At 33.9% G+C, this 14,247-nt stretch overlaps 1 protein-coding gene across 1 annotated transcript; it reads right to left on the bottom strand.

The window, feature by feature from the left end:
- Positions 1-2,813: 2,813 nt before the first annotated feature.
- LOC107900357 (pathogenesis-related protein 1) lies at positions 2,814-3,721 on the bottom strand. Its single transcript, XM_016825983.2, has one exon. It carries the CDS (start codon positions 3,716-3,718, stop codon positions 3,170-3,172), a length of 549 nt encoding a protein of 182 aa, XP_016681472.1. The 5' UTR covers positions 3,719-3,721; the 3' UTR covers positions 2,814-3,169.
- Positions 3,722-14,247: the final 10,526 nt, after the last annotated feature.

The raw sequence follows: 14,247 nt of genomic DNA, 5'->3' as shown, positions 1-14,247 counted from the left end.
ATCAAGAGCACTTTCTGGAAATTCAAGGAAGGGTCTTAGAATCCAAAGAATGTCATTTAGCAGCTCCCCTGGAAGTTTCAAGGCCCTCAGTGGGTTAGATATTTTATTTGGCTCATTCTCAATGTAACACCCCTAACCCGTCTCCGTTATCAGATTAGAGTTACGAAGTATTACGGCACACATTCAATCAAATGACATCGCAAAACCATTCAAATATTAATTTAAATATTAATATTCAATCCAAACATTAAGCATAGCATATATGCACTTTTAAGCCTTAAATCGAGCTTACGGGGCCTTAAAATAATTTGGGAACAATCAAGGATTAATTTGAAACAAAACAAAAAATTTTAGAAAAATTTAAAAAATTTGGAAATAGGGGTCACACGGCCGTGTGACAAAGCCCAGACTGTATGGCTTAAGAACATGACCATATGGACAAATTGTGTACAATGCGAAGTAAGGGTCACACGGTCGTGTCATAAGCCGTGTCCCAAACCATGTGATTATTCAAAATGAGGTCACACGGCCGTGTCGCTAGGCCGTGTAACTCTCTGTGACCGTGTGGACAAACCTGCACCTAAAAATTAAGAACACACGGCCGTGTAGTGAGACCATGTGTGGCACACAACTGTATGGCAGCCCGTGTCCTAGGTCGTGTGCACCTTAAAAAGCGTACAAAACAAGGCAAACTTCCATCCAAACCTTAAGGACCAAGCTAACTCAAAACCAACCATATTCATACCTTTAAAACATATTCAAACAAGCTTAAAATATACCAAAACATATAGCTTAGGTGCCTAACCAATGTGTTCTCATTGACATCACAATTCACTTATCAAACTCAAATCATGTATCACACTAAACAAAATTGCATTCAAGCTCTTAAGTCCATACATAAAACTCATGCCAAACTTACCATTTCTTCCTATTCAATCACATTCATTCTTACCACGATTCAAATAGTTCCCTAATATTTATATCAAATGACCAAAATAACTTTATATGAACATATTCATACTAAAACTAAAGACACATACAACCGCAAGCTATTACCAAGCTTAAACATTTTTACATCAAACTTATAAGTAACACATGAAATAAATATTTAAAACATATACAAACACAACTATTACATGTCATAGAACCCAAAAATAAACATATCAAAACCTACCAAAATGTATCTAGATAGTATGATCTTCAAGTTGATCCGATCGTCCGATTCCACAAAACGTTATCTACAAAGAAATAGGAAAAATGACACAATTAAGCTTCAATAGAGCTTTGTAAGTTCAACGATTGAATCGATAAAACTTACTGTATTAACATATCAAACGCACAATAATAGTTAATAGACAATAATCCTGTCATTCACAACCATTCAACAGGTGAATCTTTATGTTTATACACACATTATATAACCTAATCAATTATTCTAAATCAATCAATGCAAATTCTCATTTTATACATTTAGAAGATCATGTAAACATTTATAAAATTAAGTAACGAATCATATAACCATTGAAAACCTACCCGATGAACTATATAAACGGATTTGGATACGCGGTTAACCATCCAGAACACACCAAAACACTCAAACGAGACAAAACAATTGAGAACACACCTGGGCACCAAGTGCTAAGCTCGAAGGCCTTACATCCGCCCCCGGTAATACACCAAAATCATTGTAAATATAACACGACAATCCGCAATAAATGCTAGACTCCGGTATACTCAGTGAACAATAGCAAGTCAATAATCACCATCTCAACACAAGTTGCCGAACCCATGAACAATATAGAATTAAAGATTTGATCAACTTGGCTTTATTTCTAGTATTTGCTCTGGGAGTATGTTAACTCATTCTTTTCTTTGTCTCTAGCTTTCACTCTACTTAGTTAGAATTTAATTGAGATGAAAATAATCTTCAAAAATTCAAAATATTATAAAAAAAATTTCTCAAAATTTTATAAATATATATTCAGAAAATTAAAAATTACTAAAAAAATCTTAAAAAAACATAAAAAGGCTAAATTATATATATTTTTAAATTTCTAAAATGATAAATTTGAAAGCTTAAAAAGTGAATTATGAAATCAAGTTTATCAGATTAATTATCTTGTTTTCTTCTCCCTTATTTTATTTTAAAATAGTTTTCAAATATATATGGTATTTATGTTTTTAACTTGGAATTTTGGTCATATTGTTAACAAGGTTTCAGTATGGTCAATTTAAATTTTTTTAGTTTAACTCAAACATATTTATTTGACTCAACTCGAATCTCATTTCTCTATACTCGATTCGAAAAAAATTCAAATTAATTTTGATGATAAAATAGAATTTTGCAACTTTATTAACTTAAAATTTTGCACTCGATTCGGTCTGATCCTCGCATCTAATTGAGATGGTAAAGTAACTCGAGCTTATTAGTGGTTAGGTTTTTATTTGGTTTACTCTTATAATTTTTTTAATAAAATAAATAAGGTAAAATAACATATGAGTTTTTAATTAAAATGTTAGAGGCCACGGATTAACCGCCCATCCCTAAAATTTTACCAAACTAACTCCCTTTCGATTTTATAACTACTTTTATTCATTTTAATTATAATTTTTTAAAACTTTTACAATGCTATTAGAAATATTATCACACCCTCACGCATATGAAATTATGTATTTAAAACATGATTTTTTGAGTGATAAATTTAAGGTGTTGCTAACCCAATAGACATAAACTTATGCAAATTTTTTATTATTTTTAAATAAAAAGACTAAAGTACTTTTAAATGATATAATTTATTTCAGATGTGAAAGAATATTAAAATATTGATTGGTGACATCAACTTAAGTAAAGGGCTTTATAAATAATATAAATAACATTTTAACTATTATAATAATATGTAATTTAAATAAAATGGGGGGTTTAAGACAGAATTGAGATTAGAGGCAACAAAAATTAGGAGTAAACCCTATTCGAAACGAGTGATACACCTCTGTCTTTCTTGGTCTACTCTACCATCATCAAAGCCAACCATATTGGGTTAAATACTAGTTTATATACCGAAAACAGTTGGAAATGGAACAGCATCTGAATATTAAGAGTGAAAGCAATTAAGAACGATTTAACACCTTCATACTATGTACCACTGCCACACTTTGCACAAATTTCAAATCAAAATGGCTTTTGGCCTATCACATTACCATGGGGATCATAGTTACAAGCGATCAACGTATCTCCGCTTCTGCACACAACTTTGGCGCATCCAATCTTCAAGCTATCCTTCCAAATCATTTGAGTATAATGTAAGCAGTCTTTATTTTTGGTGCATGTATTCTTTTTATGGTCGTAGTAGTCTTTCTCCTCCGCCCACGCGGCCACTGCATCGCCTGGTTTCCAATCCTTGCCGCTGCCCCAGAAGAGATTCTCCCCGTAATCGCTATTGGAATGGATCAAAGCACAATCTGCTTGCCTCTTATGTGCCCACCAGGAAGCAAATTTTGCCAGCTTTTTGCTCCATTTGAGAGGAGGCAGCCGCCGCTCTTCTCTTATAATGTTGTGAGGTATTAGATACTGTTGAATTGACATGTCAGAAGCTTGGTTAAGTAAGCGTCTGGACATAAGTTGCGAAGAATCTTCGTCGGTGGAGTATGAATAAGATAATGAAACAAGTGAAGAAAGGAGGAGGAAAGTTCCTTGTGTAAACTTGCTTCTCATCTCCATAGATTTTGGAAGTGCCTTTTGATTGGAGATCACAAGTCAATAGTATATATATAGACCCTTGCACTGAATGGTAGATTTTGAAAGGGAAGGGGGGTGGGGGGCGGGATTTGGGTTATTCTCATAAGATGTCCTTGAACTATAGTCCAAATTCTAAAATAGTCCCAAACTTCAAAATATTTTAATTGAGTCATTAAAATATTAGTATCGTATCAATTAAGTACTTCCATCAGCCTTGCCATTAGCTTAGACGTTTAATGTCATTCCAGATATGATCATGTGGAGCATATTTAAAACGTTGTCGATCCAATTATATACATTTGTGCATTTACTATATGAACATGTTGAAGGGAGACCGACTTCTTCTAACTTTTCAAAGTGTCACTAGCTAGATCAAGTGGTAGCTAGATGCCTAACAATGCCATATAAAGGTATGGGTTCAAACACTACAAAGCGCAGAAGCTTACATTATTTGGTTAATAGTCGTGAGTCATGCATGGTCCATTCCTACGAGGTGCTCCCACTCAATTGAATTTGTTACCTCTTCAGAAGACAAAATCCTAACTAGAGACAATGCCAAACATGTTAAGGGATTCGCCAAATTTTGGTGGATGATACTGTGAAGATTTCTCTAAAAAGGATTGACCTCCCATCAACAAAACGATTTAAATTTGACATGTTAAAAGAATAGCACTCTTAGATTTTAATGAGACTTTGTTTTTTTAACATGTCATGTCCATGTTATATATTTATGTTATATATATTCACACATGTTTTCATTTTTTATCATATGTTTTTGAAAATGTTTAGCATCATATCCAAATTGGCATTTAAAGCATAAGTTGATAGTATGACATAAATGATACAATTCATATACTTTGAGACTTTGAGGACTTAATTAGTTAAAATTTGAAGTTTAAGGACCAATTTAGAATCTGAATAATTGTTTGGAGATGTTTGGTGAATTAACCCAAAAAGAAATTGATAATAGAGATAATGTATTTAATATTTATGATAGTAAGAAAGAATCATTTCACATGGTAAGAAGCAAAGTTGCAATAGATTTGAGGTGTATAACATTCATTGGGAAAATAGAAGTCAGAGGGTTGGTTAGACTTTCAACTAAAAATAACGGCTTCTAATCATTGTTAGCATATGATTAACCAACACTGTTCATTAGTTTTCCAAAATTGGTGAATGAAATTATGCAGGAATCTAATGATGTGATAATTTAATTAAGAAAAATAAAAAAATATTAATAAATTTATTTAAACATAATTGTTTTTTTTCAAGTTTTAAACTTAGAATTTATGTCTTAATTTTTAAGATTTATTTCATATTTTTTATTAAAAATTTAGAGTTGAGAATTTATATCGAATACCGAATATTAAATTTATATTAAATAAAATGATTAGTATTTATTTATTGACCATTTAATTAATTAATAAGGTGGCTGTAAATAATAATAATAATGGGAAGGAAATGAATATTGAATAGTCCTTAATCTAATGCAAATCTGGCATACCAAAGCACATGGCAAATTGAAGAGAGCTGGTCTCTAAAATACTTGAGGGAAAAACCTTCGATTGTCACGTTAGGGCATGTGAACAAATGTTAGAAACATTAATTAAACCACAAAACCATATCTATTTGTTTACTTTGTAAATGTATTGGTATTTTTTCTTTTTAATAATATTAACGACATGTTTGGTTCGTTAAAATAAGATATAATACGAATGGAATGCTATTATATGGGAATGAAATAAAAATGTAATAGGTATTAAATAGTTTGGTCAAATAAAATGAAAATAAAGAATAAATTAGGAATAGACATAAAATGACATTATTACCATTATATTAAATAAATATATTTAATTTATAAAATTAAACTTATTTTTTTCCTAATACAATATATTATTAATTAAAAAACGAAGTATTTAAAATATTACATTATATTTAATATAATATATCATATTTAATATTATACATCAAAATATTTATTGATAATATATTAAATGAATATAAATAATATGTTTACAAGATTTTAATGATAACCTACTAAATATTTTTTTTAATAAAAATATGGCTTGCATATTTTATTCAACAAAAAAAAATAAAAGAACAACTGAAAAAACTACCCTACAAAAATAAGGCCCAATCTGAACCCATTTAAAAGCTTAAAGTTTACCTAAGCCCATATCCTAAAAAAACAATCAAACATTGAAAACTTAAAGAAACCCTACTCTTAATCCTGCAGCTAGATTCCTCTTTTCAATACATTCCTTATAACACTTCTAACCCGTATCTGTCATCAGAATAGGGTTATGGAGTATTACCGTAAATTTTAACTTTAAACATTTAATTCTAAACATTTCATAAATCATAACATAATTCATTCAAACACGTGCATATCGTCCCTAATTCGAGCTTTGAGGCCTTAGAAACACTTTAGAAACAATTCGGGACTAAATTCGAATCATCTAGAACTTTATTGAAAAAGATAGAAAATTTCACATTGTAAGCGTCACACGGCCGTGTGACTCACACGGTTGAGACACACGCCCGTGTCTTAGGCAATGTGAACATCCGAAATAGGGACATACGACTGTGTCCCAGTTCACGTCCGTGCTCGTGTAACTCTCTGACTTGGTTCACACGACCAAGCTACACGTTCGTGTGCCAAATCGTGTAACTCTCGAAATGGCCTCACACGCTCGTGTGCCAGGCTGTGTGCTAGGCTGTGTAATTTCCCGACTTACAACCCTTTGAAACCTACTGGGGACACACAGCCATATCGCATGGTAGTATGTTTTATAATAAATTAAACTTGGTGGCCATAAAAGTTGAAAGGATATGTTAAAATTCACCTTAACAAGACGTTGAATTATGTATGCTATTTTTGACATGCACGGTGTTTGAAATGCATAGTTATAGCTCGATAACTCATTTGATAAAAGGTTGTAATTTTATAAATACGGCTTGTGTGTCATGCCTTACTACTATCCTCTTGTATTTCTCTTCTCATCTTACTCCCTCGTATGTAAAACGAGTTTCTGCATATTGTAATTTGCAAGAGTTGTTGTGGGCTAGACGAGAAGGAAAATGGGTCAACTAGTGTGGACCGATAGCTTGTGAAACGGCTTACACCTTTAGGTTTCTTTTGGCTTAGGTTGCACCACCTTAGTTTATGGGCTATAACTATTGCATTTATTTATTGCTTTATTTATTCATGTATGAGATGCTATGGATGTCTAAAGCATGTCAAATTTTAAATATGTTAAAATTTGATAATAATGAACCATATTAATTGATGAGATCAATTAAATAGCTAAATGGACTAAAGTAAACCATAATTGGTGAGGTGGAACAACCTTAACAAAATCCCTCTATTAAAATATTAAGTCAATATAGCCTTCCAATTTTGCCCTCGTTAAGGCCTCGATCAATACTGTGTAGGTTCTGCTAAAGCGAAGTACTAGCATTTATCTTGGTTAAACGCGAAGAATAAACAAGTGATGTTCGCTGGTTAAAATTGGTTAATGACTTAACTAGATTATTCTAATAGGATTAGAAACCTAGAGGCAATTAATTTGGATAAATCATAATATGATTAGAACAAGAGTTGTTCACTAAACTTTAGGAGTTACATATGATGTAATTAGCAAGTGTTGCTTACCTAGATAACCATAATCTTGAGAGTAAAGCCAAAGCTGACTTAAGAGGAGGTGAAATATGGATCCTTAACCCACTTGAAATACTTTTCGAGAAAGTCTTTTCAAAACTAATATATGAGGGTTATTAATTTTGTAATAAAATAGTGGGAACACTATTTAATAAAGTCATTTTTAATGATTGATATAAACTTGGTAAATTTACACACGCATATTTTATTGTTGTAGATATATTATGGCTGCAAACACTAATACACTCTCATTGCGATCGGTCTTTGAGAATGACAAATTGAATGGTTTGAATTTTCTTGACTGGTTCCGTAACTTGAGGATTGTCCTTAAACAAGAACGAAAATTATATGTCATTGAACAACCGCTTCCTAATGAACCACCCGCTAATGCCTCGAGGGCTGATAGAGATGCTTACAAAAAGCATCTCGATGACATGGTAAACATTGGATGTCTTATCTTGCCACTATGAATCCTAAGCTTCAGAAGCAATATGAGGACATGGTTGCTTATGAAATGATTGAGCACCTAAAAGAACTTTATCAGGGGCAAGCACAGCAAGAGAGGTTCGATATCTCTAAGGCCCGATTCCAATGTAAATTGGCTGAAGAAAGCCCAGTAGGACCTCATGTTCTTAAGATGATTGGCTATATTGAAAGCCTATCTAAGCTTGGGTTTCCATTGAGCCAAGAGTTGGCCACTGATGTTATTCTGCAATCGTTGCCGGATAGCTACAGCCAGTTTGTCCTCAATTTCAATATGAATGAAATTGACAAGACTCTGCCATAGTTGCTCAGTATGTTACAAACTGCTGAAGGCAACATGAAAAGGTTGGACCCAAGACCATACTGATGGTCTGTAATAATAAGGGCAAAGGAAAGGCCAAAGTTCAGACAAAGCCCAAGGCCAAAGGTAGGCCCAAGCCTGGAAAAGTAAAGGCTGCATTGAAACCTAAAGGTGGGGTAGCTAAGGAAGGAAACTGCTTTCATTATGGTGTGACTGGACATTGGAAGCGCAACTGCCCTATCTATCTTGAGGAAGTCAAGAAGGCCAAAATAAGCGGAACGTCTGCTTCAAGTATTTATGTTATTGATATTAATTTATCAACTACTACTTCATGGGTATTAGATACTGGTTGTGGTTCTCACATTTGTACTTCTATACAAGGACTACAAAGAAGTAGGACTTTGGCTAGAGGAGATGTGGACTTGCGAGTTGGAAATGGAGCACAAGTTGCTGCATTAGCTGTGGGAACATATAATTTATCTTTGCCTAGTGAACTTGGTTTATGTTTAGAGGATTGTTATTTTGTGCCCAGTTTGACTAAAAACATTATTTCAATTTCTTGTTTAGAAAAAATTGGTTTTGAAATAATTATTAAGAATACTTGTTGTTCATTTTATCTCAATAATGTTTTCTATGGTTCGGTACAATTGATTAATGACCTCTATATTTTAGATCAAATGAATCCCATTTACAACATAAATACTGAAAGATCGAAAATAAATGACTCAAATCAAACTTATCTATGGCAGTGTCATTTGGGCCACATAAGTGAGGAATGCATATCCAAGCTCCATAAAGATGGTCTCTTGAATTCATTTGTTTTTGAACAATTTGAAGTATGTGAATCTTACTTATTGGGAAAAATGACTAAATCTCCTTTTACTGGTAAAAGTGAATGAGCTAGTGATTTATTGGGCCTAATACATTCTAATGTACGTGGGCCAATAAATATACAGGCTAGAGGTGGATTTCACTGCTTCGTTACTTTCACTGATGATTTCAGTGGATATGGGTATGTCTATCTCATGCTCCATAAGTCTGAGTCCCTTGAAAAGTTTAAGGAATTCAAAAATGAAGTACAAAATCAACTAGGCAAAACCATTAAGACACTTCGATCTGATCGAAGTGGAGAGTATTTGAGCTTAGAGTTTGATGATCTTTTGAAGGAATGTGGGATTGTCTCACAACTTACTCCCTCTGGTACTCCACAATGGAATAGAGTTTCTGAGAGAAGAAATCGAACTCTGTTAGACATGGTTTGATCCATAATGAGCCATGCTGATCTGCCGACTTTTTTTTAGGAACATGCACTTGAGACAACTGCTTTCACACTAAATCGTGTTCCATCTAAATCGGTTCAAAAGACGTCATATGAGATGTGGACTGGGAAACGTCCTAGTATGTCTTTTATGAAAATTTAGGGTTACAAAGCTTATGTTAAATGTCAGATGTCCACTAAGCTTGAACCCAAATTTGAAAAGTGTGTTTTTGTGAGGTATCCGAAAGAAACCAAAGGATATTATTTTTTTAATCCCACTGAGAACAAAATACTTGTTGCTCGGACTGGTGTCTTCCTAGAGAGAGAATTTGTTTCTAGAAAAGAAAGTGGGAAAAAGATTGAACTTGAAGAAATTTGAGAATCACAAAATACCACTGAACCAGAGATAGAACAATAGTAAATTCTACAAGAAATTAAGGAACAAGTAACTGTTGTAGAAACATAACCACCGCGTAGATCTTTAAGAGAACGCCAAGCACTTGAGAGATATGAATTTCTCATTACAAAGCATGGTGACGTTCTTCTTATAGATCAAGATAAGCCTAGGACTTATCAAGAAGTGGTGACGAGCCCAGACTCTGAGAAATGGCTTGAGGCCATGAGATCTGAGATGGATTCCATATATGAAAACCAAGTATGAACTTTGGTTGACCCACCCGAAGGGGTTAAACCCATAGGGTGAAGTGGGTTTTCAAAAAGAAAATCGACATGGATGGTAATATACAAACATACAATGGGCAATTAGTCGCTAAAGGTTTTCGCCAAGTTTATGGTGTTGACTATGATGAAACCTTTTCTCCTGTAGCTATGTTTAAATCCATCAGGATCTTGCTCGCTATAGCTGCATTTCATGACTATGAAATCTGGCAGATGGACGTCAAAAAAACTTTCCTTAATGGGAAACTTGAAGAGGATGTGTACATGACACAACCTGAAGGTTTTGCCAATCCAAAGGATGCTAGAAAGGTATGTAAGCTACAGAGATCCATTTATGGATTAAAGTAAGGTTCTCGAAGTTGGAATCTTCATTTTAACGATGCGATCAAGGAGTTTGGTTTTATCAAAAATGAAGATGAGTCATGTATTTACAAGAAAGTTAGTAAGAGCACTATAACATTCTTGGTACTATATGTGGATGACATACTTATCATAGGAAATGACATACCTACCTTGCAGTCTATTAAGACTTGGTTAGGAAGTTGTTTTTCTATGAAGGACTTGGGTGAAGCCACTTACATCTTAGGAGTGAAGATCTATAGAGATAGATCAAGACGACTACTAGGCCTAAGCCAAAGTACATACATAGAAAAGGTTCAGTATGGAAGAATCTAATAGAGGATTCCTACCTATGAGACATGATATTTCACTCTCGAAGGAAATGTGTCCTTTAACTCCACAAGAGAGAGAACGCATGAGTAAAATTCCATATGCTTTCGCTATTGGATCTATCATGTATGTCATTTTATGTACCCGTCTAGATGTCTCATATGCCTTAAGTATGACGAGCAGGTACCAAGTAGATCCCGGTGAAGGCCACTGGACCACAGTCAAGAATATCCTTAAGTACTTAAGAAGAACTAAGGATACGTTCCTAATATATGGAGGTGAGGAAGAGTTAAGTGTAAAAGGTTACACTGATGCCAGCTTCCAAACCGACAAGGATGATTCTCGATCACAATCAGGTTTTGTGTTTTTCCTTAATGGTGGTGCTGTGAGCTGGAAGAGTTCAAAGCAAAGTACAGTGGTCGATTCTACAATAGAGGCCGAGTATATTGCAACCAGTGAGGCAGCAAAGGAAGCGGTTTGGATCAAGAAGTTCATTATTGAACTAGGGGTTGTGCCTAGCATATCAGATGCTATAGAACTCTGATGTGATAATAATAGAGCCATTGCACAAGCTAAAGAACCTAGATCTCACTAGCATCTAAACATATACTTAGGCGCTACCATCTTATTCGAGAGATTATCAATCGAGGGAATGTAGAGATATGCAGAGTACCTACAGATAATAACATTGTTGATCCCCTGACCAAGCCTATGACACAGCAGAAGCATGATCGTCACACTAAGTCACTTGGTATTAGATATATAAGTGATTGGTCTTAGTGCTAGTGGGAGATTGTTAGAGTATGCCCAAAGATCAATCATGAGATGGTTGTAATAAAATACTTGATTTATCATGTTTATTAATATAAGGCGTTACCATTATTATTTCAGTTTCTTTTCTGTGTGTATAAATAAACTATTTTATAATAATGTCCTGAGAATAATATGATTTTTCTTAAAAGGTCCTTAGTCAAGTATTATTGTTGGCTAGGAAAACGATAATGCATTAAGGCTAACATGTAGTTGATTGATGATAAAGAGTTGTCATTGATATGGAGTGTCAAAATCGATGCATGAATATCTATGTTAGAAAACAACATATTGGACTGACCCGTTATGAGTATGTTTCTTGGATTATTATGTAATTTTCACAACATTACTCATATTGATTAATATGTATATGATCCTCAGACTTGAGATCATCATAATCCTAACATCGTGAGTTGTATATTTTGATACAGTCAAACATACACCGTAACTAGTTGTTCTATAAAGACTGATGTTGGATATACCACGATCTGTGTAGAGGGATATGGTTGATCGATATAGGATAAGTCCCTCCTAAATAATGGGAGTAATATCTTAGGCCACTTGATTGAGTGAGACTAGAATTGCATGGCCATGCTCAAATAAGCTGATATGAGATGTCATACTTATTTGTATATCATAATCTACTTTAAGATATCAAGGAACATGGAATGGACTATGCAAGTGTGACTATTCCATGACTTGTGTCCAATCCAGAGATAAAGGACTTAAGGATTATTGCATAAAAGGTTAATCATAAAAAGGTTATGTCGAATCATGATTTCTTGTGACTTAGGTAGCACTAATGCATTGTTAGGTGCCACTCATTGTTTGTAACATTGGAATCATTCTAGTATTACTGCCAACGTTACAATAACCTACAGGGTCACACCCTATAGTTGAAATGAACGAAATAAAACATAGTTGGTATTGTGTTTGGTTGTCGCTTGAATTAAATTAATTATAGAATTAATTTAATTGGGTAATCAAATATCGAATACATTATATGTACAAGGTTGTTGTACACATAATGAGAACATGAATTTGGTTCGTATATAAATTCAAATAAATATATAGTTTCCCGAAATCATTATTATAATTAATGTAATTATAATTTTCGATTTAAAAAAACATTGTTATATTTATTCAATTTCTAGAAACCTTAAAAATAGATATAAAAAATCCCGTTTTTCTTGGCTTGGTGGGTCTAGCAGCCGTCAAAGCAAAGTATTCTCCAAAATAGTTTTGGGGATTCCTTCCGTTCATTGATAACTGGGTGGATTATGTAGAGGCCGGAGTCACGATAGATTGCGGCTTGGTTCGATAGTAAGTCAGATTACTCATTACCGAGGTGTCGCTGTCTACTCAGAATAAAGATTCGGTTATTTCGAAACCTTTTTTTCACCCCGATTCGTTCCTCACACATGGATCCATGGTTAGGATAGCTGGATGTTTTATTTTTCGCTGCGCCGTAGAGGTGCCGGTGTTCCAACAGTGTGCTAGGCCGTGTAATTGCCTGACTTGCAACCCTTTGAAACCTAGAGGGGATACACGGCCATATCGCATGGTAGTATGTCACACATGGCTGAGACACACGCCCGTGTCTTAGGCCGTGTGGACAAGAAATAGGCCAAATTCAAGCCCTTTATTTCACCCAAATCAAGCACAGACCTACAAGCCATTTGTACATACAATCAAGCCTTAAAACATACCTAAAACATGCATAACAAACTAATTCAATAGGTCGTTTATCCTTACAGCCAGTATGCCAAAAGGCACCTCAATCACCAATCATCAAATCAATCTAAACATAAACATATTTATGCATGAATCAACCATACAAAAACTACCTACTTCCATACCAAGCCATAGCAAAATTGACCATATACCAAGTCACAATCAAACATACCAAATTGGTCATTCAAAATATATATTCACTTGATCATTTCAACACCAACCATTTAAGCATCAAAATACCAAAAGTTCACCAACCATAATACCACATATATACATGCCAAACATAACAACTAGATCATTAATACAAGTCCACCTATACATGCCATTATAACCATGACCAAAACATTAAAATCTACCGATATATCTGTGGGATAGTGTGATAGGTCTCCGACGCGCTTCCAAACTGAATGAGCTTCCGATTATCTATAAAAACATAGGAAAGAAAACTACGTAAGCATATAATGCTTAGTAAGTTCGTATAACATAAAACATAACTTACCATTTCATTACATAACATTAAAATTTAACCTGATATAATCCAACCAATAGCTTGGCACAAGCCTAAGCACCAACAACAACACATGTTAGAATACTTGAACATCATTCATATGAATTTAACATAGATAACCATTACACTTGAACATAATTCAATTGGATTTGTCATCTTCCATAACATAACATATTTTCCATCTATCTCACCATTTCAAATCTTTTTGATAAATACATATATTGGTTTATATTAAACACTTAGCATTTCCTTTCCAATTCATGCCCATTGAACCATTTAGAATATCACCAGATACACAAGATAGCTCACATGAAGTGTGCTAAACATATAATCGTAACATTTTCCTTTCGTTTACATCGTTGCTCACATAAGTTGTGAAATGGACCTGCTCACATGAGTTGTGGGTCAA

This window comes from Gossypium hirsutum, chromosome D06 (assembly GCF_007990345.1).
Source record: "Gossypium hirsutum isolate 1008001.06 chromosome D06, Gossypium_hirsutum_v2.1, whole genome shotgun sequence".
NCBI classification, from domain to species: Eukaryota; Viridiplantae; Streptophyta; class Magnoliopsida; order Malvales; family Malvaceae; genus Gossypium; species Gossypium hirsutum.
Note: the sequence above shows the minus strand (reverse complement) of the source record. Positions and strands in the feature narration are given on the sequence as shown.